Genomic DNA, 26,848 nt, shown 5'->3' on the forward strand with positions numbered 1-26,848 from the left:
TCACGATACATTCCCCTTTTGACAGCCACCAGTGCTATACAGTGACAGACTTCTACCAACCAATAATTTATCCCGCTGTTGTACCCACCAGTACTGCTCCAGGGTCCCAGGTTCGATTCCCGGCTGGGTCACTGTCTGTGCGGAGTCTGCACGTCCTCCCCGTGTGTGTGTGGGTTTCCTCCGGGTGGTCCGGTTTCCTCCCACAGTCCAAAGATGTGCGGGTTAGGTGGATTGGCCATGCTAAATTGCCCGTAGTGTCCTAAAAAGTAAGGGGAAGGGGTGGGGGGTTGTTGGGTTACGGGTAGAGGATAGATACGTGGGTTTGAGTAGGGTGATCATGGCTCGGCACAACATCGAGGGCCGAAGGGCCTGTTCTGTGCTGTACTGTTCTATGTACCCCAGTGTTATAGTGACAGACCTGTACCCACCAGTACTGTACCTGGTGTTATACAGTGACAGACCTGTACCCTCCAGTACTGTACCCCAGTGTTATAGTGACAGACCTTTATCCACCAGTACTGTACTAGTACTGTACCCGTTATACAGTGACAGACCTTTATCCACACAGTACTGTACCCGTGTTATACAGTGACAGACATTTATCCACCAGTACTGTACCTGATGTTATAGTGACAGACCTGTACCCACCAGTACTGTACCTGATGTTAAACAGTGACAGACCTTTCTCTACTAGTACCGTACCCCGGTGTTAAACAGTGAGACCTTTATCCACCAGTACTTTACCCCAGTGTTATACAATGGCAGACCTTTATCCACCAGTACTTCAGTATTTACAAACGAGAGGGGCCATATTGTTGGAGAGGACAGCGTGAAGCAGACTGATAAGCTTGAGGAGATACTTGTCAGGAAGGAAGATGTGTTGCGGTTTTGAAAAACTTGAGGATAGACAAGTCCCCCGGGCCTGACGGGATATATCCAAGGATTCTATGGGAAGCAAGAAATGAAATTGCAGAGCCGTTGGCAATGATCTTTTCATCCTCGCTGTCAACAGGGGTGGTACCAGAGGATTGGAGAGTGGCGAATGTCGTGCCCCTGTTCAAAAAAGGGAATAGGGATAACCCTGGGAATTACAGGCCAGTTAGTCTTACTTCGGTGGTAGGCAAAGTAATGGAAAGGGTACTGAGGGATAGGATTTCTGAGCATCTGGAAAGGCATTGCTTGATTAGGGATAGTCAGCACGGATTTGTGAGGGGTAGGTCTTGCCTTACAAGTCTTATTGACTTCTTTGAGGAGGTGACCAAGCATGTGGATGAAGGTAAAGCAGTGGATGTAGTGTACATGGATTTTAGTAAGGCATTTGATAAGGTTCCCCATGGTAGGCTTATGCAGAAAGTAAGGAGGCATGGGATAGTGGGTAATTTGGCCAGTTGGATAACAAACTGGCTAACCGATAGAAGACAGAGAGTGTTGGTGGATGGCAAATATTCAGCCTGGAGCCCAGTTATCAGTGGCATACCGCAGGGATCAGTTCTGGGTCCTCTGCTGTTTGTGATTTTCATTAACGACTTGGATGAGGGAGTTGAAGGGTGGGTTAGTAAATTTGCAGATGATACGAAGATTGGTGGAGTTGTGGATAGTGAGGAGGGCTGTTGTTGGCTTCAAAGAGACATAGATAGAATGCAGAGCTGGGCTGAGAAGTGGCAGATGGAGTTTAACCCTGACAAGTGTGAGGTTGTCCATTTTGGAAGGACAAATATGAATGCGGAATACAGGGTTAATGGTAGGGTTCTTGGCAATGTGGAGGAGCAGAGAGATCGTGGGGTCTATGTTCATAGATCTTTGAAAGTTGCCACTCAAGTGGATAGAGCTGTGAAGAAGGCCTATGGTGTGCTAGCGTTCATTAGCAGAGGGATTGAATTTAAGAGCCGTGAGGTGATGATGCAGCTGTACAAAACCTTGGTCAGGCCACATTTGGAGTACTGTGCAGTTCTGGTCACCTCATTTTAGGAAGGATGTGGAAGCTTTGGAAAAGGTGCAAAGAAGATTTACCAGGATGTTGCCTGGAATGGAGAGTAGGTCATACGAGGAAAGGTTGAGGGTGCTAGGCCTTTTCTCATTAGAACGGAGAAGGATGAGGGGCGACTTGATAGAGGTTTATAAGATGATTAGGGGAATAGATAGACAGTCAGAGACTTTTTCCCCGGGTGGAACACACAAGGGGACATAAATTTAAGATAAATGGTGGAAGATATAGAGGGGATGTCAGAGGTAGGTTCTTTACCCAGAGAGTAGTGGGGGCATGGAATGCACTGCCTGTGGAAATAGTTGAGTCGGAAAAGTTAGGGACCTTCAAGCGGCTATTGGATAGGTACATGGATTAGGGTAGAATAATGGAGTGTAGGTTAACTTCTTAAGGGCAGCATGGTAGCATTGTGGATAGCACAATTGCTTCACAGCTCCAGGGTCCCAAGTTCGATTTCGACTTGGGTCGCTGTCTGTGTGGAGTCTGCACATCCTCCCCGTGGCTGCGTGGGTTTCCTCCGGGTACTCCGGTTTCCTCCCACAGTCCAAAGATGTGCAGGTTGGGTGGATTGGCCATGAAAAATTGTCCAAAATTCTATGATTAACCTAGGACAAAAGTTCGGCGCAATATCGTGGGCCTGTTCTGTGCTGTATTTCTCTATCTAGTACTGTACCCTGGTGTTAAACAATGAGAGACCTCTATCCACCAGTACTGTACCTGGTGTTATACAGTGAGACCTGTACCCACCAGTGTTGAGTGTTGTACCTGATGTTACAGTGACAGATCTTTATTCACCAGTACTGTACCTGGTGTTATACAGTGACAGAGTACTATGCCCCTGCTTTCCAATGAGACCTGTACCAACCAGTACAGTACCCCAGTGTTATACAGTGACAAGACCTCTGCTCACCAGTACTGTGCCCAGTGTTATTCAGTGACAGACCTGTACCCACCAGCATGTACCCATTGTTATACAGTGACAGACCTGAACCCACCAGTACTGTATCCAGTGTTATACAGTGACAGAGCTCAACCCAGCAGTACTCTTTTAAAAATCAATTTAGGGGATCTTGACATCTCTAGTTAGGCCAGTATTTATTGTCCATCCCTAGTTGCCCTTCAGGAGGTGATGGAGAGTTGCCTTCTTGAACAGCTGCGCTCATGGAGGTGTAGGTACACCCACTGTACTATTAGAGAGCTCCCTCCTTATCCTATACAGTGACAGACCTGTACGCACCAATATCGTACTCAGTGTTATAGTGACAGACCGATCCTCAGCAATAATGTACCCCAATTTTACAGTGACCATCAATACCCAGCAGTACTGTACCCAGTTATATCGTGACATGTCCTCCCCAGTACTGTACCTCAGTGTTACACAATAAGGACCTGTACCCACCTGTACTGTACCCCAGTTAAACAGTGAGATACCTTTCACATCAATACTTTATCCCAATGTCAGACAATGACAGATCAGTACCCACCAGCACTGTACACCAGTATCATATAGTGACAGACCTGTCCTCACCAGTAATGTACCCTAATGTTATAGTGACAGATCTGTCCTCGGTACCCAGTGGTTTACAGTGACAGGCCTGTCCCCACCAGTACTGTACCCCAGTGCTCTCCAGTGACAGACCTATTTTCATGAGTACTGTACCCATGTTTGAGTGACAGACCTGTACCCAGTACTGCACCCCACTGTTATACTGACTGTCCTTTTACCCACCAGTACTGTACCCCAGTATTATACTGTGACAGATCTGAACCCACCAGTACGGTAACTGTGTTATAGTGACGGGTGTACTCACCAGTACTGTATCCCAGTTAAAACAGTGACAGACCTTTCCCACCAGTACTGAATGTCAGTATTAAACAGTAACAGACCTTTCCCACCAGTACTGTTTCTCAGTATTAAACAGTGACAGACCTTTCCCACCAGGACTGTATCTCAGTATTAAACAGTGACAGACCTTTCCTACCAGTACTGTATCTCAGTATTAAACAGCGACAGACCTTTCCCACCTGTACTGTATCTCAGTATTATACAGTGACAGATCTGAACCCACCAGTACTGTACCTGTGTTATCCAGTGACGGATGTGTTCCTACTAGTACTGTCTTAGAGTCAGACTTAAATCACCAGTTGTGTAGCTAATCTTAGTGACAGATCAGTACCAACAGTCATATACCAGCATTATAGAGATCTAAATGACCTTCTCACTAACAAAAGCCAAAACCTAGAATTGCACGGCTGTTGTTTTGCACATTTTGAATAGGCACCGTTTGAAATGTCTGTAAATACAGCATAACACTTCAGTGGCAATACTGAGTGGTTTAATCATCACATCATTGTCTCATAAAAGTACAGTGACCCAATGCAAGAGGAAAACATTAACAAGAATTTTGGAATTTTACATAATTAAATGTTTTCTTAATAATTACAATATTGTATACTTCTCCTCCCTCAAAATTCACCATAAAGTCATTGAGTGATATCCATGCACACAATGGTCCATAGGAAAACAGAAAGGAATTCTCACAAAGCAGACACAATAAAACAACTGTGGCCCAGTTTCCTCTTCACCAAGAATCGAGCAACATTGCAGGTCCGTTGGAGGTAATTAAATGCATTGGTTGAATATATATACATTACACAACAACAAACCATAACAGAGGGATTTGGCAGCTTTTACAATTAATTCTTGAGAGAAAAACTGTGAGCCCTTCATAGGCTTCAAGCGAAAGGCAGAAAGGTCAAGTTCTTCAGTACAATAAGCCCACTGATCAAGCAGGCCAGTGTGAACTGAGCATCGAGGTCGGTGTCAGAGTATGGCAAAGGTTTGGTTTCTCCAGCAAGTAGAAGATTCCTCTTCAAGGTTCAGAATGTAAACAGCAATTACGATCCAGTAAGGTCACATTCTCGAGCCTCGCTCTTGCAGAATCTGTTTCCAAAAATATCAGGAGACAAATTCATTAGAATTTTTAGGAGTAGGAAAAGGTTGGTAGGTCAAACAAAACCCCGACTGTTTTGGTAGATCTCAACCCCACGGTGTCAAAATATCCCCCGATCGCTTCTCTCCAGGGGTCCGCCTGTCTCCACATTTGTATGTTCCACATTCTAACCAGTAACAACAAAACGCAAAGAATATCTCAAACTGCCTGAACGTGACTGCATGAGGTTGGCACGTCTTGGGATGGCGAGAGCAAGCGGGTGAGAGAGAATTAGAGGTGAATGGAGGGCAGAGCGATACCTTGGCTTTTTCACTGGGCTCTATGACAATTCCATTGGTCGAGTTATTCAGCTCCCTGGAGACAACACAAAGGAATTCAGCCTGATCTTCGTTGCCATAGTTATAGGAGGATCCGATGCTAATGAGCTGAGAGAGAATGCAGAATTTAAATTAGCAGCAATGCGCACAATGGGGCACCAGGTATAATTAAACACACTTTCCTTACAACTTGTCGCTGCATGGAAGCTTCCCCCCCCCCCCCCCCCCCCCCCCCCCCCCCTCCCCCCTGCAACATCATTAAATACCACAGCTATCCGAATGGGGGAAAATTGCTCCAGACAGAAATCTTGAGACTTGAGCACAAATTCCTGGCCAGCTCTTCCAGCGCAGTAGAGAAAGAGTTGCACTGTTGGAGGTGCTGTCTTCAGATGAAACATTAAAGTGCACCTGTGGGGGCAGCACAGTGGCTAGGATTGCTGCCTACGGTGCTGAGGACCCGGGTTCAAATCCCGGCCCTGGGTCACTGTCAGTGTGGAGTTTGCACATTCTCCCAGTGTCTGCGTGGGTTTCACCCCCACAACCAAAAGATGTGCCGGCTAGGTGGATTGGCCACGCTAAATTGCCCCTTAATTGGAAAAAATAATTGGGTACTCTAAATTTAACAAAACAAAAGTGCACCCGTGGTACAAAAAGTCGCTCAGACACCAATATAAGCAAAATGCTGAAGATGTTGGAATCTAAAACAAGAACTGAGGACGTCGGAAAAACTCAGCATTCTCCCTCCCTTCAGTTCTGACCAAGAATCTAATGACTCAAAACATTAACCTGGTTTCTATCCTAATAGAAGCTTGGTTTCACAAACACTGCTTGCGCGCACATCTAATGTGACAGCAGATGGTGTGGGGAAGGAGCCATGATTTTTTGCAGACATGCCATTAAAAAAATCCCACCACGAAGAAGTGTTGAAGATCCTTGAAAAGTAGTTACACACCACAGAATGACACATTGCAGAAGAGGCCTCGGCCCATTGGTGCTGCACCAACGCATGAAAAACACCTGACCTGCCCACCTAATCCATTTGCCAACACTTGGCTGCATAGCCTTGAATGTTTTCACATGTCAAATGCTCATCCAGGTACCTTTTAAAGGATGTGAGGTAACCCAACTCTACCATTATTCCAGCATTCCAGACCTGTCACCACCCTCTGGGTAAGGTTCTTTCGAAGAACTTCCGGTGGCGGCTATGAAGGAGTAGGACGCACATTTGGTGGCTCCCGCTCGGGTTGGTACTTTGGACCTTTTTGCCCCCCCCCCCCCCCCCCCCCCCACCCCCCACCGATTTGTTGCCGGATCTGAAGTGGAAAATTGATGTTGGATGCAAATGTGACGAGGAATCCTACATCAGTGCATGAAGAGGCGGACCAAGAGTACTCGCAAAGGAAGAAATAGGCGAACAGGGAAGGCTTGGGCTGAGGCTGCAGCGGGAGAAAGCATGGCGGACGACCGGAGTTCTGGCTCGGCGACCCAGGTCGTTGGAGCAGCTGATGCAGTTCATACAGGAGGGCTTCGCCAAGAAGAAACATGAATGCTTGGACCTGATTAAGGAATTGATTGCGTGGCTGGAACTCAGACTGGATGCCCAAGACCGGGCGATCCAGAAAGTGGAGAAGGTACTGACTGAGCAGGAGGAACACCAAGCTGCAGTGGAGTTGGAGGTGGGGATGCTGAGACCCCAGCGGAAAAGGCTCCAAAAGGTGAAAGACCGCGAGAACAGGTCCCGCCGGCAGAACCTGAGAATCGTGGGTCTCCTGGAGGGATCCGAAGGAACGGACTCAGGGGCATACATAGCGGGTATGTTCGATAAGTTACTGGGGGATGGGACGTTCTCCCGATTCTTGGAGGTGGACAGGGCGCAGAGTGCTAGCGAGGAAGCCGTGTGTAGGTGACACCTCCTTCCCCCCCCCCCCCCCCCCCCAGAAATGGTGGTGAGATTGAGATTCCACAGGTACCTGGACAAGGAGTTCATCCTATGGTGGGCCAGGCAGACACGGAGCTGTAAATGGGTGAACAGCGCCCTGCGTATATTTCAGGATATGAGCGCGGACTTGGCCAGGAGAAGAGCAGGGTTCAATCAGATAAAATCAACCCTTTTTAAAATAAATTTAGAGTGCCCAATTCATTTCCCCCCCCCCAATTAAGGGACAATTTAGCGTGGCCAATTCACCTATCCTGCACATCTTTGGGTTGTGGTGGCGAAACCCACGCAAACACGGGGAGAATGTGCAAACTCCACACGGACAGTGACCCTGAGCCAGGATCGAACCTGGGACCTCGGCGCTGTGAAGCCACAGTGCTAACCCACTGCGCCACCGTGTTGCCCCAAATCAACCCTTTTTAAGAAGGAGGTTAAGTTTGGACTGCTGTATCCAGCCCGTCTTTGGGTCACTCACGAAGAGCAACATTTCTACTTCGAGTCGTCCGAGGAGGCGGTGGACTTCGCTGGAAGGAAAGCGGACTGAGGTGTTTGGACTAAACTTTGCTGCAGTATTCATGTTTAAAAAAAAGGTTTTGTTTTTGGACATTATTTGTAATGCCTTCTGTATCGATATGGGGCCCGTGGATGAGCTGTGTGAGTTAAAATTTGCATTTGCACCGATGGGGGATGGAGGTGTGAATGTTAGATGCTGGATCTTCTTTTTGATTTTCTTTGTGCTTCTTTTGGGAATTTGGGTTGGGATTGTCTTCGTTTGCATATGTGTGAGTCCGAGCTCCGGGGGGGGGGGGGGGGGGGGGGCGGGGGATGACACAATAGGTGGGAAAATGTCTGGCACATGGGCGGGGGCCAGCAAGCTTGCTGGGCGGGCTAGCTCATGGAAGCGTGTGGGGGGTGAGCAGATGTTATGCTTGTTGAAGGGGGCTGTATGTATACTGCTGTTACTGGTGGGGGGGGGGGGGGGGAGGGATGTTCTGCTGACAGGGAGGGACATTTGCTGTGGGACAATAGGGAGGTCGGGGATGGAGGCTGCCTGGGGGCAGGCCTGTGGATGCAGACTGGCCCAAGAAAGGCGATGGCGGATGGGCGGGGGGGCGAGAAGCCCCCCAACCAGGCTGATCACTTAGAAAGTAAGAGGGCTAAACGGGCCGATTAAGAGGGCATGCGTGTTCGTGCATTTGATGGGACTGAAGGCGGATGTGGCAATGTTGCAGGAGACGCACCTTAGAGTAACTGAACAGGTCAGATTAAGGAAGGGATGGGTCGGACAGGTTTTCCACTCAGGGCTGGACTCTATGACTAGAGGGGTAGCGATCCTGATTAATAAGCGCGTGTCATTCGAGGCGGGAAGAATAGTTGCGGATGTGGGGGTTCAGTACATCATGGTCAGTGGGAAACTGGAGGGACTGCCGGTGGTACTCGTGAATGTGTACCCGCCAAATTGCGATGACGTGGAGTTCACAAGGAGGATGTTGGGGAAGATCCCGGAGCTGGATTCGCACAAGCTGGTCATGGGGGGGGGGGACCTCCACACAGTCATTACCCCAGGGCTAGACCGGTCTAGCTCAAGGACAGGCAGGGTGGCAGCAATGGCAAAGGAGCTAAGGGGGTTTATGGAGCAGATGGGGGGGGGGGGGGGGGGGGGGGGACCATCGCGATTTGGGCAGCCGAGAGTGAAGGAGTTTCCCTTCTACTTGCACGTGTATAAATGGTACTCCCGGACCGACTTGTAATCCTGAAGAGGGCTTTACTGACGGGGGTAGTGGACACTGAGTATTCAGTGATCACGATCTCGGATCATGCCCCGCACTGGGTTGACCTACAGGTGAGCAAGGAGAGTGGCCAGCGCCCGCACTGGAGGCTGGACGTGGGACTTTTAGCGGCTGCTGAAATGTATCCAGGACTATCTGGAAGTCAACGACATGGGGGACATTTCAGCTGCAATGATCTGGGAGGCACTGAAGGCGGTGGTTAGAGGGGAGCTGATCTCGATACTGGCCTACAGGGAGAAGGTAGACAGAGCAGAGATGGACCGACTGGTGAAGGAAATACTACAGATCGACAGGAGGTATGCGGAGGCTCCAGAGGCAGGGCTTCTAAGGGAACGACAGAGGCTACAGGCAGAGTTTGGCTTATTAACTACATGGAAGGCGGTAGAGCAGCTGAGGAAGGCGAGGGGGGCGATCGATGAATATGGGGAGAAGGCCAGTAGAATGCTTGCGCAGCAGCTTAGAAAGCAGGAGGCAGCCAGGGAGATTGGGAAAGTAAGGGACAGAGATGGGAACCTGGTCGGAAATTCAGTTGGGGTCAATATGGCGTTCAAGGAATTCTACAGCAGGCTGTATGAGTCGGAACCCCTAGATGGGCCGGAGGGGATGGGGCAATTCTTAGGGAGGCTGAAGTTCCCGAAGGTTGATGAAGAGTTGGTAGAAGGGCTGGAGGGCCCGATTGGGTTGGAAGAGATAGCAGAAGGGCTGAAGGTCATGCAGTCGGGTAAAGCCCCGGGACCGAACGGGTACCCCTTGGAGTTTTACAAAACGTTCTCTGGGATACTGGGGTTGCTGCTGATGAGGACATTTAATGAGGCAAGCGCGAGAGGGGGGGCTTCCCCCGATGATGTCACAGGCCACTATTCATTGATCCTGAAGCGGATAAGGACCCAGAGCTATGTGGGTCCCACAGACCGATCTCCCTACTAAACGTAGACGCCAAACTGTTGGCTAACATCTTGTCCTCAAGGATTGAAAACTGCGTTCCGGACGTGATTGGGGAGGACCAAACGGGATTCGTTAAGGGGAGGCAGTTGGCGGACAACCTAAGAAGGCTGCTGTATGTAATTATGATGCCCTCAGGGTGTCGGGACATAGAGGTAGTGGTCGCAATGGACGCAAGTAAGGCATTTGACCAGGTAGAATGGAGGCTTCAGTGACTGGGTCAGGCTGCTGTATCAGGAGCCCGTAGCGAGTGTTCGGACCAACAGGCTGACATCGGGCTATTTTAGGCTGCACCGGGTGACGAGGCAGGGATGCCCCCTCTCCCCACTGCTGTTCGCACTGGCCATAGAGCCGCTGGCAATTGTGTTGAGAGCATCAAGGGGCTGGTCCTGGGGAGGTTTTTGGAACACAGAGTCTCACTATACACGGACGACCTGCTTTTATATGTGTTGGACCCATTGGAAGGGATGGAAGAAATTATGAGGATTCTTGGGGATTTTGGCCGGTTTTCGGGTTACAAATTGAACATGGGGAAAAGTGAGATGTTCGTGATCCAGGCAAGGGGGCAGGAGAGGCGATTGGGGGAGCTGCCGTTTAGAGTGGTAGGGGGAAGTTTTCAGTACCTGGGCATCCAGGTGGCGCAGGAATGGGAACGGCTGCACAAGCTAAATCTGGCCCGACCAGTAGACCAAATGAAGGAGGATTTGCGAAGGTGGGACGTGCTCCCGCTGTCACTGGCTGGGAGGATACAGAGAGTGAAAATTACGGTCCTCCCAAGATTCCTGTTTGTGTTTCAGTGTCTCCCCATCTTTATTCCATGGTCCTTTTTCAAACGGGTCAACAAGGTGATCTCGGGCTTTGTATGGGCGGGTAAGACCCCGCGAGGTAAAAAGGGAGTGTTGGAGCGCAGGCCCGGGGGGGGGTAGCTGGCACTCCCGAACTTTAGTAATTATTACTGGGCGGCAAATATAGCCATGAATAGGATGTGGGTGGTGGGTCGATTTGGGAGCGAGTAGAGGCGGCATCATGTAAGGGCACTAGTTTGGGGGCATTGGTAACGGCGCCTCTGCCATTCCCGCCGGCACGCTACTCCACCAGCCCCGTGGTGGTTGCAGCCCTGAGAGTCTGGGGGCAGTGTTCCTCCTGCAGAATGTGGGAGGAAAAGGTCACCTCGAGTGTCCCTGCTGACTACATCTGCGGGAAGTGCACCCAACTCCAGCTCTTCGAGAACCGAGTTAGGGACCTGGAGCTGGATGAACTTCGGATCATTCGGAAGGCGGAGGGGGTTATTGAGAGGAGTTATAGGGAGGTAGTCACACCTCAGGTAAAAGAAGAAGGTAGATGGGTTACCGTCAGGGGAGGGAGAGGGAACCGGCAGGCAGTGCAGGGATCCCCTGTGGTTGTTCCCCTCTATAACAAGTATACAGTTTTGGATACTGTTGCGGGGGATGACTTACCAGGGGTAAGCAATGGGGCACAGGTCTCTGGCACAGAGTCTGTCCCGGTTGCTCAGAAGGGAAGGAAGAAGAGGAACAGAGCACTTGTCATTGGGGACTCCATAGTTAGAGGAACAGACAGGAGGTTCTGTGGGAACGAAAGAGACTCACGGTTGGTGTGTTGCCTCCCAGGTGCCAGGGTTTGTGATGTCTCTGATCGTGTTTTTGGGATCCTTAAGGGGGAGGGGAAGCAGCCCCAAGTCGTGGTCCACATAGGTACCAACGACATAGGTAGGAAGAGAGATGGGGATTTGAGACAGAAATTCAGGGAGCTAGGGTGGAAGCTGAGAGCTAGAACAAACAGAGTTGTTATCTCTGGCTTGTTACCCGTGCCACGTGCTAGCGAAGTGAGAAATAAGGAGAGAGAGGAGTTGAACACGTGGCTACAGGGATGGTGCAGGAGGGAGGGTTTTGGTTTCCTGGATAATTGGGGCTCATTCTGGGGTAGGTGGGACCTCTACAAACAGGATGGTCTTCACCTGAACCAGAGGGGTACCAATATCCTGGGGGGGGGGGGGGGGGGGGGGGGGGGGGGGGGAGATTTGCTAGTGCTCTTCGGGGGGGGGGGGTTTAAACTAATTCAGCAGGGGGATGGGAACCTAAATTGTAGTCCCAGTGTACAGGATGTTGAGAGTAGTGAGGTCAGGGATAGGGCTAAAAGTTCGAAAGAGGGCACCGGCAAGCAAGACGCTGGTTTGAAGTGTGTCTACTTCAACGCCAGGAGCATCCGGAATAAAGTGGGTGAGCTTGCATCATGGGTTGGTACCTGGGATCTCGATGTTGTGGCGATTTTGGAGACATGGGTAGAGCAGGGACAGGAATGGTTGTTGCAGGTTCCAGGATTTAGATGTTTCTGTAAGAACAGAGAAGATGGTAAAAGAGGGGGGGGGGGGGGGGGGGGGGGGGTGTGTGGCATTGTTAATCAAGGAAAGTATTACGGCGGTAGAAAGGATGTTTGAGGACTCGTCTACTGAGGAAGTATGGGTCGAGGTTAGGAACAGGAGAGGAGAGGTCACCCTGTTGGGAGTTGTCTATACACCTCCGAATAGTTCCAAAGATGTAGAGGAAAGGATTGCAAAGATGATTCTCGACAGGAGCGAGAGTAACAGGGTAGTTGTTATGGGGGACTTTAACTTTCCAAATATTGACTGGAAATACTATAGTTCGAGTACTATAGATGGGTCATTTTTTGTGCAGTGTGTGCAGGAGGGTTTTCTGACACAGTATGTAGACAGGCCAACAAGGGGCGAGGCCACATTGGATTTGGTACTGGGTAATGAACCCGGCCAGGTGTTAGATTTAGATGTAGGTGAGAACTTTGGTGATAGTGATCACAATTCGGTTATGTTTACTTTAGCAATGGGCAGGGATAGGTATATACCGCAAGGCAAGAATTATAGCTGGGGGAAAGGCAATTATGATGCTATTCGGCAAGATTTAGGATGTATAGGATGGGGAAAGAACCTGCAGGGGATGGGTACAATTGAAATGTGGAGCTTTTTCAAGGAACAGCTACTGCGTGTCCTTGATAAGTATGTACCTGTCAGGCAGGGAGGAAGTTGTCGAGCAAGGGAACCGTGGTTTACTAAGGAAGTTGAAGCACTTGTCAAGAGGAAGAAGAAGGCTTATGTTAGGATGAGACATGAAGGCTCAGTTAGGGCACTTGAGAGTTACAAGTTAGCCAGGAAGGACCTAAAGGGAGAGTTAAGAAGAGCGAGGAGAGGACACAAAAAGTCGTTGGCGGATAGGATCAAGGAAAACGTTAAGGCTTTCTATAGGTATATCAGGAACAAAAGAATGACTAGAGTAAGATTAGGGCCAATCAAGGATAGTAGTGGAAAATTGTGTGTGGAATCAGGGGAGATAGGGGAAGCGTTAAATGGATATTTTTCATCAGTGTTTACACTGGAGAAAGACAATGTTGTCGAGGAGAATACTCGGGTTCAGTCGACCAGGCTAGATGGAATTGAGGTTCACAAGGAGGAGGTGTTAGCAATTTTGGAAAATGTCAAAATAGATAAGTCCCCTGGGCCAGATGGGATTTATCCTAGGATTCTCTGGGAAGCCAGGGAGGAGATTGCAGAGTCTTTGTCCTTAATCTTTATGTCGTCTTTGTCGACAGGAATAGTGCCGGAAGACTGGAGGATAGCAAATGTTGTCCCCTTGTTCAAGAAGGGGAGTAGAGACAACCCTGGTAATTATAGACCTGTGAACCTTACTTCGGTTGTGGGTAAAATGTTGGAAAAGGTTATAAGAGATAGGGTTTATAAACATCTTGAAAAGAACAAGTTGATTAGCAATAGTCAACACGGTTTTGTGAAGGGTAGGTCATGCCTCACAAACCTTATTGAGTTTTTTGAAAAGGTGACCAAACAGGTGGATGAGGGTAAAGCGGTTGATGTGGTGTATATGGATTTCAGTAAGGCGTTTGATAAGGTTCCACACGGTAGGCTATTGCAGAAAATAAGGAAGTATGGGATTGAAGGTGATTTAGCGGTTTGGATCAGTAATTGGCTAGCTGAAAGAAGACAGAGGGTGGTGGTTGATGGAAAATGTTCATCCTGGAGTTCAGTTACTAGTGGTGTACCGCAAGGATCTGTTTTGGGGCCACTGCTGTTTGTCATTTTTATAAATGACCTGGAAGAGGGTGTAGAAGGATGGGTTAGTAAATTTGCAGATGACACGAAGGTCGGTGGAGTTGTGGATAGTGCTGAAGGATGTTGTAGGATACAGAGGGACATAGATAAGCTGCAGAGCTGGGCTGAGAGGTGGCAGATGGAGTTTAATGCGGAAAAGTGTGAGGTGGTTCACTTTGGAAGGAGTAACGGAATGCAGAGTACTGGGCTAATGGCAAGATTCTTGGTAGTGTAGATGAACAGAGAGATCTCGGCATCCAGGTACATAAATCCCTGAAAGTTGCCACCCAGGTTAATAGCGCTGTTAAGAAGGCATATGGTGTGCTGGCCTTTATCAGTAGGGGGATTGAGTTTCGGAGCCACAAGGTCATGCTGCAGCTGTACATAACTCTGGTGCGGCCGCTCCTGGAGTACTGCGTGCAGTTCTGGTCACCACATTATAGGAAGGATGTGGAAGCTTTGGAAAGGGTTCAGAGGAGATTTACTAGGATGTTGCCTGGTATGGAGGGAAGGTCTTACGAGGAAAGGCTCAGGGACTTGAGGTTGTTTTCGTTAGAGAGGAGAAGGCGGAGAGGTGACTTAATAGAGACATATAAGATAGTCAGAGGGTTAGATAGGGTGGACAGTGAGAGTCTCTTTCCTCGGATGGTGATGACCAACACGAGGGAACATTGCTTTAAATTGAGGGGTGGTAGATATAGGACAGATGTCAGAGGCAGTTTCTTTACTCAGAGAGTAGTAGGGTTGTGGAACGCCCTGCCTGCAACAGTAGTAGACTCGCCAACTGTAAGGGCATTTAAGTGGTCACTGGATAGACATATGGATGAAAATGGAATAGTGTAGGTCAGATAGGCTTCAGATGGTTTCACAGGTTGGCGCAACATTGAGGGCCGAAGGGCCCGTACTACACTGTAATGTTCTATGTTCTAAGACATGTGGGAGCAGAGGGAGCATCGGTCTGGTCTCCAATTTGCAATAATCACTGGTTTGCCTTGGGGAGGCTAGATGGAGGGTTCCGGAGATCACAGAGAGAAGGGATCAAGAGGATGGGAGATCTGTTTATAGAGGGGAGTTTTCCCAGCCTGAGGGAGCTGGAGGAGAAATTTGAACTGACAGGAGGGAATGAGTTTAGGTACCTGCAGGCGCGGGACTTCCTACACAGGCAGGTCTCAACCTTCCTGCTACTACCACCAAGGGGGATAAAGGACAGGGTAGTTTCCAGAGTGTGGGTGGGAGAAGGGAGGGTTTCGGATATTTATAAGGAACTCATGGGGTCAGAGGAAACGCAGACCGAGGAGCTGAAACATAAATGGGAAGAGGAGTTAGGAGGAGAGATAGAGGATGATCTCTGGGCGGATGCGTTGAGTAGAGTCAACGCGTCCACAACATGTGTAGGCTCAGCCTGATACAATTTAAGGTCATTCACCGGGCTCACATGACAGTGGCCCTGATGAGCAGGTTCTTTGGGGTAGAAAACAGGTGCACAGGTGCGGGAGGACCAGCGAATCATGTTTTTTTAAAAACTTAAATTCATTTTTTCCAATTAAGGGGCAATGTAGCGTGGCCAATCCACCTACCCTGTGCCACCGTGCTGCCTCAGCGAACCATGTTCATATGTTCAGGGCTTGCCCGAAGCTTAGGGGATTCTGGCAGGGGTTTGCGGATGTCATGTCCCAAGGTGTTGAAAACAAGGGTGGGGCCAAGTCCAGAGGTGGCGATTTTCGGAGTGTTGGAAGATCTGGGATTCCAGGAGGAGAAAGAGGCAGACGTTCTGGCCATTGCCTCTCTGATAGCCTAGAGACGGATATTATTAGTTTGGAAGGACTCAGAGCTCCCGAAGTCAGAGACCTGGCTCACTGACATGGCTAGCTTCTTGTCTGGAGAAAACCAAGTTCGCCCCGAGAAGGTCAATGTTCGGGTTCCTCCGGTGATGGCAACCGTTCGTCGGCTTCTTTAGGGAAAATTAACCGTCAGCAGATATGTGGGGGGGGGGGGGGGGGGGTTTAGTTTAGTGTAGAGTGGGGGCTTAGAAAACGTGGGACCTGCGAGGGAGAAAGACGGCTTTCGCACTATGTTTATATTTGTATGTGCACTGTTTCTTCTGTTATTGTTATAAAACCATAAATAACTCAATGAAACATTTAGAAAATAGTTTTTTCTCAAATCCCCCCTAAACCTCCTGCTCCTCACTTGTGCCCCCTCGTTCCTTCAATACAGGGGAACAGCTGCTCCCTATCTGCCCTGTCCAAGCCCCCATAATTTTGTTCACCTCGATCAGGCCACTCCATAGTCTTCCCTCTTCCAGCGAAAACAACCGAAGCCTATCCAATCTCTCTTCATAACTCAAATGTTCCATCCCAGGCAAAAATAAAAGGATAAAAGCAAATTACTGTGGATGCTGGAAACTGAAACCAGAGAAAAAATGCTGGAAAATCTCAGCAGGTCTGGCAGCATCTGTAGGGAGAGAAAAGAGCTAACGTTGAGTCCAGATGACCCTTTGTCAAAGCTACCAGGCAACATCCTGGTGAATCACCTGACCCCCTCCAGTGCAATCACATCCTTCCTATAATGTGGCGACCAAAACTGCACAGAGTACTCCAGCTGTGACCTCACCAAAGTTCTGTACAATTCCCACATGATCTTTTCTAATCGATGCCTTGATTGATAAAGGCAAATTTCATAGATTTCATAGAATTTACAGTGCAGAAGGAGGCTATTCGGCCCATCGAGTCTGCACCGGCTTTTTGAAAGAGCACCCTACCCAAGTCCACACCTCCACCCTATCCCCATAACCCAGTAACCCCCCACCCAACACTAAGGGCAATTTTGGACACAAAGGGCAATTTAGCATGGCCAATCCACCTAACCTGCACATCTTTGGACTGTGGGAGGAAACTGGAGTACCCGGAGGAAACCCACGCACACACGGGGAGAACGTGCAGACTCCGCACAGAGTGACCCAAGCCGGAATCGAACCTGGGACCCTGGAACTGTGAAGCAACTGTGCTAACCACTATGATACCGTGCTGCCTTGAATACTTCCTTGTCACATTACTCCTCCCACTTTTCAGCGTTAAATTCCATCAGCCACTTTTCTGCCCATTTGACCGTCGCGTCTATATATTCCTGTAACCCATGACACTCAATCTCACTGTTAACCACCCCGCCAACCTTTGTGTCATCCATAAACTTACTGATCTTACCGCCCACATAGAGATCTAATGCATTTATATAAACGATAAACAATAGGGGATCCAGCACAGATCCTTGTGGTTTGCCACTGGACACTTGCACCCAGTCTCTACAGCAGACATCTGTCATCACCCTCTTGTCTCCTACAGCTAAGCCAATTTTAAATCCATCCCGTTACCCTGTATCCCATGCACACTTGCCTTCTTTATCGGTCTCCCATATGGGACCTTTTACACAATGGGAAAATAATCTTCTGGTTATTGTAAGGAAGCTAGAAACGTGTTTAGTTTCCCTGCTCACGGTGACCATTGGAACTCTTCCACAGATTCTAAAGAAAGCATTTCAAAACTCCACATAAAAATAGTCATGGTTCCAGTGCATGAAACCTTTATTCTACTGGCAGTTCCTTAACAGCTGGTGTGCACCACAAAGCCACCCATTCAGCAGCACTCTGTCTGTAAATGATCTCATCCATACACGATGGGGCCTGTACAACACAGGAATATACTGGTGAAATCATGCTTTATATTAGCATGCCAGCAACTAATCCATTCACTCGCTAATATCACACGGTGTGGCATGGCTGTGCAGTGCTTAGCACTGCTGCCTCAGCGCTGATGACCCAGGTTCGATCCTGGCCCCGGGTCACTGTCTGTGTGCAATTCGCGCGCACTCAGTTTCTGTGGGTCTCACCCCCACAACCCAAAGATGTGCAGGGGAGGTGAACTGGCCATGCTAAATTGCCCCTTAATTGGGGAAAAGAAGAATTGGGTATTCTAAATTTATAAAAAAAAAGAAAAATATATCTCACAGCGTGATTACCCTGTAGATGTTATGCGTGGGTGGGCATGTGTATTCAAATCTGCTGTTCAAACGCATGTAGCACCCTCTATAACAAACAGATCCTTTTATTAAAATAGCCAGAAGGAATTTCTTATAAACAGACCTGTATGTGCTGTCACATTGCAGAGCTGCATCCCAATATAATCCTCCTTTCCACACAACAATAAACTGAGCGCAGAATATTATTCAAAGATTAAATGAACACTGGTTATAGGGAACTGCAGAGTGACATGGGCAACTCCCAACCAACACAATATGGGGATGTTGAGGGGCAAAAAAAAATTCCCAACGTGCATATTACAGGGGTGTAGGGGTCACAGAAGCAGTCCTCCCTGGTGGTTCAAACAAACCCATTCTGTACTCGGCCTCACAATTCTGGCACCTCACAAACAGCCCCGCTCAGTGTAAATATTGGCTGCAATTCCAATTCCCAGTATTAGTTCAGTTACCTTCAACGTACCCTTGTAACTGTGGCTGCATAATCTGCTGATAGTTTCAACGAACGACCCGGTCAATATTGTAGATCCTTAGTTAACAATGACTGATAATTAGGGTGGTACCTGCTCAAATTTCCAACCATCCGACATGGTAGAAACCATCTGGGTTAGCTCCTCCTCCTGACATTGCAGGACACGGTAAACGTGTTTAACTGGACCCTGTCAAGTGGACATTACACGGTTAAATATACCAGCACAGTAATTCTCATTAATGCATAAAGCGGTCAGAGACAATTAAACCGCCACCTCTTTCCTCCTTTAGTCAATGCTTTTTTTGGTCATCCGCTCAGTGTCAAATTTTTACTGATGACAGTTGGTGAAGTACCTTGGGACGTTTTACTACATTAAAGGTACTGTAAGAATACAAATTGTTGCTGCTATTAATTACACCAAGCCTGAATGCCACCCAGCTTTTGCTGCATGTAGGCAAGATCTGCTTAATTATCTGAAGAATTGTGATTGAAACTGAACACCAAACAATCATTAGCAAACATCGCCATCTGAATTTATGTAGGGAAGGTAACGATAAAGCAGCTGAAGTCAATTTGCAGACTACAGGAAATCCTACAGTGATGGCCTAGAGCTGAGATGATTGGCCTCCAAAAACCGTCTTCCTTTGTCCTTGGCATGACTCGAGTCAGTGATGAGTTTTGCCTCATATCCCACTGTGCTCAGTTTTACCAGGGCGCCTTGATGCCATACTTGGGTCACATGCTGCCTTAATGTCAAGGCAAGTCACTCTCACCTTAGTTGCTGAATGTATCTGTGTCCATGTTTAGACAATGCTATTTTCGGGTCTGAAAACGTTGGAAATCTTTCAACTCCAACCAACCAACTCTGCCTTTCTGATTGCAAGTTGATGTTTTGCTGTGGTCTATTGTTAGAAGGATAAATGGCATTCCCACCTTTTGGCCTTTAGCGTATCTGGTCAAGGATATGCATTGGGGAGGTTGAGTTTTTATTGGTGCATTCCAAACATACCCCAAAAGATTACATAATAAGCTGACTGTACATTTTGTGAATTTACAAGGACACTGCCAATTTCTAAAAGTCGATTCATTTTTTTCAGAATCTCTATTCTAAACCAGACTCTACTGTTCTGGATTCATTAGTGTGCGCCACACACTGAAGTGACACCCATGTTTGCACTCTGCCTTTGTATGGTGTAAACACAGACTGGTTTGCAAAGAGTTGTCAGAAACTTCAGCTATCGGTACCTGGTTCCTGATGAAATAAATGACCAAACGGTCAAAATAGACAGGAGCTCTCACCTGCGAGGTCCTATTCTCCAGATCCCTAATCCGTTCTTTGACCAACCGAACAAGTAATGCAATGTTATAAAACTCCGCCTCTTCCAGCACTCCTGGAAATATAAAACAGATATTAGAAAGCAGCCAACCAGGGCCCGACTTCACCAGCAATAGGTTCACAAGATCAGTGGCCACTTGGCATTAGTTCAAACAATGCCTCAAGCATAAAATTCTACCAAAAACGGTTTCCCCAAGCTCTATTCTACCACGGTGCACACAGTGCAGAGATGTCCAATGTCCAAAAATATTCAACACCCAACACCATGCAGGGCAAAACATTCAACTTCACTCCAAATCCAGGGCCCAGTGTCTGTGATGGTTTCCAGCGCTGTAACATTGGGAACATAGAACAGTACAGGCCCTTCGGCCACAATACTGTGCCGACCATTTATCCTAACCTAATCTAACCTAACCTAATAGAAGCTCAAGCCTAAAGTAGAACACTCTCACCAACCAGTCAGAGGTGGACCAATTTAGAACTGCTGCCTCACAGTGGCAGGGACCCAGGTTCAATTCCAACCTTGGGTGACTGTTCGTGTGGAGTTTGCATATTCTCCCGTGCCTGCGTGGATTTCCTCTGGGTGTTCCGGTTTCCTCCCACAGTCCAAAAATGTGCAGGTTAGGTGAATTGGACACGCTAAATTTCCACATAGTGTCCAAAGGTATGCAAGGTAGGTGGGGTTACGGGGATCAGGCAGTAGAGCCCTTTCGGAGGGTCTGAGTGCCCTTTCGGAGGGTCAATGCAGACTCAATGGGCCAAATGCCCTTTTCTGCACTGTGTGAATTCTATACTTCAAATTCACTGCTGGGCGAGGTTCAGTTTTAAAGGGGATGGAAAAAAAGTTTAACAAATGTATGTGTGTGAAAGGAATCAGTTTAGTATGCTCAAAGTGCAACTTTCTTTGTCTTATCAGCAGGATAACTGACCAGCTTTCTCACTCAGTGACACAGCTCTCTAACTCATGTATTTGGCAAGTTTCACAGGCCAAATTTTCATTCAGGCTCAGGAAAGTCTGACCTGCTCACTCTTGCACCTTGCAAATTACTCAACCAACCCACGTGTGACTTTGAGAGGGATTTTCACACAGGCGCGGGTTTGTACAGCATTTTGCAAGCTGTAATAATTAAGTGCATGAGGAGTATAGGTGTGGAGGCAGACCAACTAGACAGTCCACCCAGGTTTTTCAACATAGCAGCCGAGCTCCCAACATTGTTTAAAGTTTACCCCTCGACCTCCATGCCATCCCACATTTCCTGATGCCACCTCTCGTATTCTCACCTCTCATTCCCCAAAGCAACCTCTACATCCCCACGCCACTTCTGATGCCCCATGTCACCTCATAGTTCCCCATGCAAGGGCAGCACGGTGGCGAAGTGGGTTAGCCCTGCTGCCTCACGGCACCGAGGTCCCAGGTTTGATCCCGGCACTGGGTCAATGTCCATGTGCAGTTTGCATATTCTCCCCGTGTTTGGGTGGGTTTTGCCCCCACAACCCAAAGATGTGCAGGCTAGGTGGATTGGCCACGCTAAATTGCCCCTTAATTGGAAAATTAATTGGGTACTCTAAATTTATTTAAAAATAAGTATTTCCCCATGCCATCTCTATGGCGGCAATGTATTCGCCATAGTCACTTGCCCCATGTACAACATGTACAGTTCTCAGGAACCATGCAATAGAAATGGAAATTATTTTAAAATTATTGGAAAATTATCAAATATCTAACAACTGAAGAAAGCTATTAATTCAAACTCACTATCAATGACACTGGACCAAAAATCCCAAAGGTAAAAGTTGTAATCGTTTAATCTACATTCCAGGAGGCTCTAGAAAAAGTGGATGCAATGTTGATCATCTTCCAGGATTCTACAGACTGCGGAACAGTTCCTGCAAATTGGAGGGTACTAATCAAAAAGGGAGGTAGAGAGAAAGCAGGGAATTATTGACCAATGAACCTGACGGCAGTAGTGGGGAAAATTCTAGAATCCATTATCAAAGATTTTATAGCAGAGCTCTTTGAAAACAGTGGCAGGATTGGACAGAGTCAGCATGGATTTATGAAGGGGAAATCATGCTTGACAAATCTACGGAATTCTTGGAGTGTGTAACTAGTTGAATTGATGAATGGGAACCAGTGGGTGTGGTGCATTTGGACTTTCAGAAGGTTTCTGACAAAGTTCCGCATCAAAGATAGCGTGTAAAATTAAAATGCATGGATTAGGGGTAGTGTATTGAGATGGATAGAAAACTGGTTGTCAGACAGTGACTACTAGGGTACTGTAGGGATCGGTGCTAGGACCCCAGCTATTCACAATATATATATTGATGATTTAGACGAGAACAAAATGTCATATCTCCAAATTTGCAGATGACACAAAGTTGGGTGGGAGGGTGAGCTGTGAGGAAGATGTAGAAATCCTTCAGTGTGATATGGACAAGTTGAGTGAGTGGGCAAATTAATGGCAGATACAGTATAATTTGGATAAATGCGATGTTATCCACTTTGGTAGTTAAGCAAGACTACTATCTGAATGGCCATAAATTAGGAGGGGGGACGTGCAACGAGAACTGGATGTCCTTGTGCACCAGTCATTGAAGGTAAGCATGCGGTGCAGCAGGCAGTAAAGAAGGCAAATGGTATGCTCGCCTTCATAGCGAGAGGATGAGAGTACAGGAGCAGATATGTCTTACTGCAATTATACAGGAGCTTGGTGAGGCAGTTTTGGTCTCTTTATCTGAGGAAGGATGCTCTAGCTATAGAGGGAGTGTAGCAAAGGTTTACCAGACTGATTCCTGGGATGGCTGACTTACGAGGAGAGATTGAATCGGGTAGGATTGGATTAGTTGGAGTTCAGAAAAATGAAGAGGGATCTCATAGAAACCTATAAAATTCTAACAGGATTGGACAGGGTTGATGCAGGAAGGATGTTCCCGATGGTGGGTGTGTCCAGAACCTGGGGTCACAGTCTGAGGATACGGGGTAGACCATTTAGGACAGAGATGGGGAGAAATTTCTTCACCCAGAGTGGTGAGCTTGTGGAATTCATTACCTCAGAAAGTAGTTGAGTCCAAAACATTGTATGGTTTCAAGAAGCAGTTAGATATAGTACTTGGGGTAAAGGGGATCAAAGGATATGGGGAATATGGGGGAAAGTGGGATTAGGCTATTGCGTTGGATGATCAGCCATGACCATAATGAATGGCGCAGTGGGCTTGAAGGGCCAAATGGCCGTCTCCTGCTCCTATTTTTTCTATCTTTCTATGTTTCAGAGTCGATTAGGTTTGTAAACACGCAAGAAACCATAAAGACAATCTTATTATAGGTTCACAAAAGTTTAGTCATGATCAATGAGACCAACTGCTGAGCTAAAGTTTTTAAAACAAAGCCAAGCCTTCATAATAAAACAGGTGTCATAACAAAAGCTTCCAGCTCCAATGACTGGATTGGATCGGATTTGTTTATTGTCACATGTACCGAGGTACAGTGAAAAGTATTTTTCTGCAAGCAGCTCAACAGATCATTCAGTACATGGAAGAAAAGGGAATTAAACAAAATTCAAGAAAATACATAATAGGGCAACACAAGATATACAATGTAACTACATAAGCATTGGCATCGGATGAAGCATACAGGGTGTAGTGTCAATGAGGTCAGTCAATAAGAGGGTCGTTTAGGAGTCTTGTGACAGTGGGGAAGAAGCTGTTTTTGAGTCTGTTCGTGCGTGTTCTCAGACTTCTGTATCTCCTGCCCGATGGAAGTAGTTGGAAAAGTGAGTAAGCCGGGTGGGAGGGATCCTTGATTATGCCGCCCGCTTTCCCCCAGCAGCGGGAGGTGTAGATGGAATCAATGGATGGGAGGCAGGTTTGTGTGATGGACTGGGCGGTATTCATGACTCTCTGAAGTTCCTTGCGGTCCTGGGCCGAGCAGTTGCCATACCAGGCTGTGATGCAGCCCGATAGGATACTTTCTATAGTGCATCTGTAAAAGTTGGTAAGGGTTAATGTGGACATGCCAAATTTCCTTAGTTTCCTGAGGAAGTGCTTTTTTGGTGATAGCGTCGTCGTGAGTGGACCAGGACAGATTTTTGGTGATGTGCACCCCTAGAAATTTGCAACTGCTAACCATCTCCACTTCGGCCCCGTTGATGCTGACAGGGGTGTGTACAGTACTTTGCTTCCTGAAATCGATGACCAGCTCTTTAGTTTTGCTGGCTTTGATGGAAAGATTGTTGTCGTTACACCACTCCACTAAGTTCTCTATCTCCCTCCTGTATTCTGACTCGTCGTTATTCGAGATCCGGCCCACTATGGTCGTATCATCAGTAAACTTGTAGATGGTGTTGGAACCAAATTTTGCCACGCAGTTGTGTGTGTACAGGGAGTAGAGTAGGGGGCTAAGTACGCAGCCTTGCGGGGCACCGGTATTGAGGACTATTGTGGAGGAGGTGTTGGTGTTCATTCTTACTGATTGTGGTCTGTTGGTCAGAAAATCAAGGATCCAGTTGCAGAGTGGAGAGCCAAGTCCTAGGTTTTGGAGCTTTGATATGAGCTTGGCTGGAATTATGGTGTTGAAATGACAGAAGTCATTTCCATTTCTAAACAACGTCAGTCAATTAACAGAGGTGAAGAATGCACACAAAAACATGAAAGCAGAGGACATGTTTTACACATTATGGCACTTTCTCCTTTGCAAAATGTACTGTTATGCATCTGAACAATTACACAATGCCGATCAATGTAAGGATCACCTTACCTTTGTTGGACAGATCCCGATGAATCACTGCATTAAAAATACGTCAACATTAAAGTACAGCACCTAAAGGTATATGAAGGTGTGTAAACATTTTACACATACCTTCCTGAATGTTCCTGACTCAACAGGCTTTTTATTTTCTTCACAAGCTCTCAAACCTGGCATATTTTAAATGGGCTTCCAAAACTCCGCACCATCGGCCCCTTTAAAAAAGGGAACCTGACCTCAGTGGAGGTTGGAGGACATTTTGCACACTAGGCACTCCTGGCATGCTAAAAGGCCAAAGGAAAATGATGTTGGATTGGGAACTTAAAAGGAAAATAGATTTTCTCCAAAAATTTTTATCAAAATCTGGTAATTCAGACCATAACACGCTTCCACACCCAGAAGAAAATCCAGCCCCATGTTTACTTCAGGTTGCTGTAGCAATAATGCAAATGTCATTTTAACTCAAACATCGACGAATCAGACTACAGAAGGGAGATAGTTCATTTGGTTGCATGGTGTACTGAAAACAGCCTCTCTAAATGTTGGAACAACCAAGGAACTGATCACAGACTTCGGGAAATGTAGCTCGACCCCCCCCCCCCCCCCCCCCCCGTCTACATCAATGGCTCCGAAGTGGACATAGAACATAGAACAGTACAGCACAGAACAGGCCCTTTGGCCCTTGATGTTGTGCCGAGCAATGATCACCCTACTCAAACCCACGTATCCACCCTATACCCGTAACCCAACAACCCCCCCCCCCCATACCTTACTTTTTAGGACACTACGGGCAATTTAGCATGGCCAATCCACCTAACCCGCACATCTTTGGACTGTGGGAGGAAACCGGGGCACCCGGAGGAAACCCACGCAGACACGGGGAGGACGTGCAGACTCCGCACAGACAGTGACCTAGCCGGGAATCGAACCTGGGACCCTGGAGCTGTGAAGCATTTATGCTACCCACAATGCTACCGTGCTGCCCATGGTCGATAGCTTTAAGTTCCCGGGGTTCACCATCGCCAATAGTCTTTCCTGGTCCACGCACGTTGCAAAAAAAAGTCCAACAACGTCTCTACTTCCTACGGAAGCTAAATAAATTCAGCATCTCTGCATCAACTCTCACACTTCTACAGATGTGCTATAGAGAGCATCCTAGCCAGCTGCATCACAGCTTGGTACGGCAACTACTCGGCCCAAGATCGCAAGAAACTGCAGAGTGTGGTGAACTCAGCCCAACGCATCACACATGCTTGCCATCCTCCCATTGATTCTGTATACATCTCCCGCTGCCTCAGAAAGGCAGACAGCATTGACAGAGACCCCTCCCACCCAGGCTTTGCCTTCTTCCAGACCCTTCCATCAGGCAGAAGATACAGAAGTCTGAAGACCCGCACATCCAAACATAGGAACAGCTTCTTCCGCACAGTTACGAGACTCAACAATTCTTCCTCGGACTGATCAGTTCCCTGCAAGAACACTATTCACTACGCCCTATGCTGCTCTTGTTCATATATTGCTTGCTTTGCCCTTGTTCCGCGCTGTAACCAATCACTATTTGTTGATGTACTATTTGTCAATGTACTCTTGTTGATCATTCTTTTGTCTACTATGTACGTACTGTGTACTTTTCATTGTACTTCGGTACATGTCTTGCCACATCAGCAAGAAATATCAATCAATCAACTGTTTCAGATCATCCTCTTTTTAAAAAACTATTTTCTTGAGGCACATACATAGAACATAGAACAGTACAGCACAGAACAGGCCCTTCGGCCCTCGATGTTGTGCCGAGCAATGATCACCCTACTTAAACCCACGTAACCCGTATACCCGTAACCCAACAATCCCCCCATTAACCTTACACTACGGGCAATTTAGCATGGCCAATCCACCTAACCCGCACATCTTTGGACTGTGGGAGGAAACCGGAGCACCCGGAGGAAACCCACGCACACACGGGGAGGACGTGCAGACTCCACACAGACAGTGACCCAGCCGGGAATCGAACCTGGGACCCTGGAGCTGTGAAGCATTGATGCTAACCACCATGCTACCGTGAGGCCCCATCAAACATACATCATACATCATCATAAAAAAGCAAGCAAACAGGAATGCAAATACTCAAAACAAATAAATATCTAACACCCCACCGTCCCGCTCCCCAAAGACCTTTTTTAAACCCCCTCCCCCCGCCGCTGACATCATATCT

General features: G+C 47.6%; 1 protein-coding gene across 1 annotated transcript in view; it reads right to left on the bottom strand.

The window, feature by feature from the left end:
- Positions 1 to 4,303: 4,303 nt before the first annotated feature.
- The window catches only part of LOC119952837 (BTB/POZ domain-containing protein KCTD2-like), a 52,963-nt gene continuing 30,418 nt past the window's right edge, over positions 4,304 to 26,848 (bottom strand). Inside the window, exons 3-6 of the mRNA XM_038776360.1 lie at positions 19,859 to 19,950; positions 18,651 to 18,746; positions 5,238 to 5,363; positions 4,304 to 4,928 (exon numbers count right to left, since the gene is read on the bottom strand). Of these exons, the coding sequence (XP_038632288.1) occupies positions 4,899 to 4,928; positions 5,238 to 5,363; positions 18,651 to 18,746; positions 19,859 to 19,950 (344 nt within the window). The 3' untranslated portion in view covers positions 4,304 to 4,898. The remainder of the gene's footprint in view (positions 4,929 to 5,237; positions 5,364 to 18,650; positions 18,747 to 19,858; positions 19,951 to 26,848) is intronic.

The sequence above is a fragment of the Scyliorhinus canicula genome, chromosome 18 (genome assembly GCF_902713615.1).
Source record: "Scyliorhinus canicula chromosome 18, sScyCan1.1, whole genome shotgun sequence".
In the NCBI taxonomy this organism is placed as follows: Eukaryota; Metazoa; Chordata; class Chondrichthyes; order Carcharhiniformes; family Scyliorhinidae; genus Scyliorhinus; species Scyliorhinus canicula.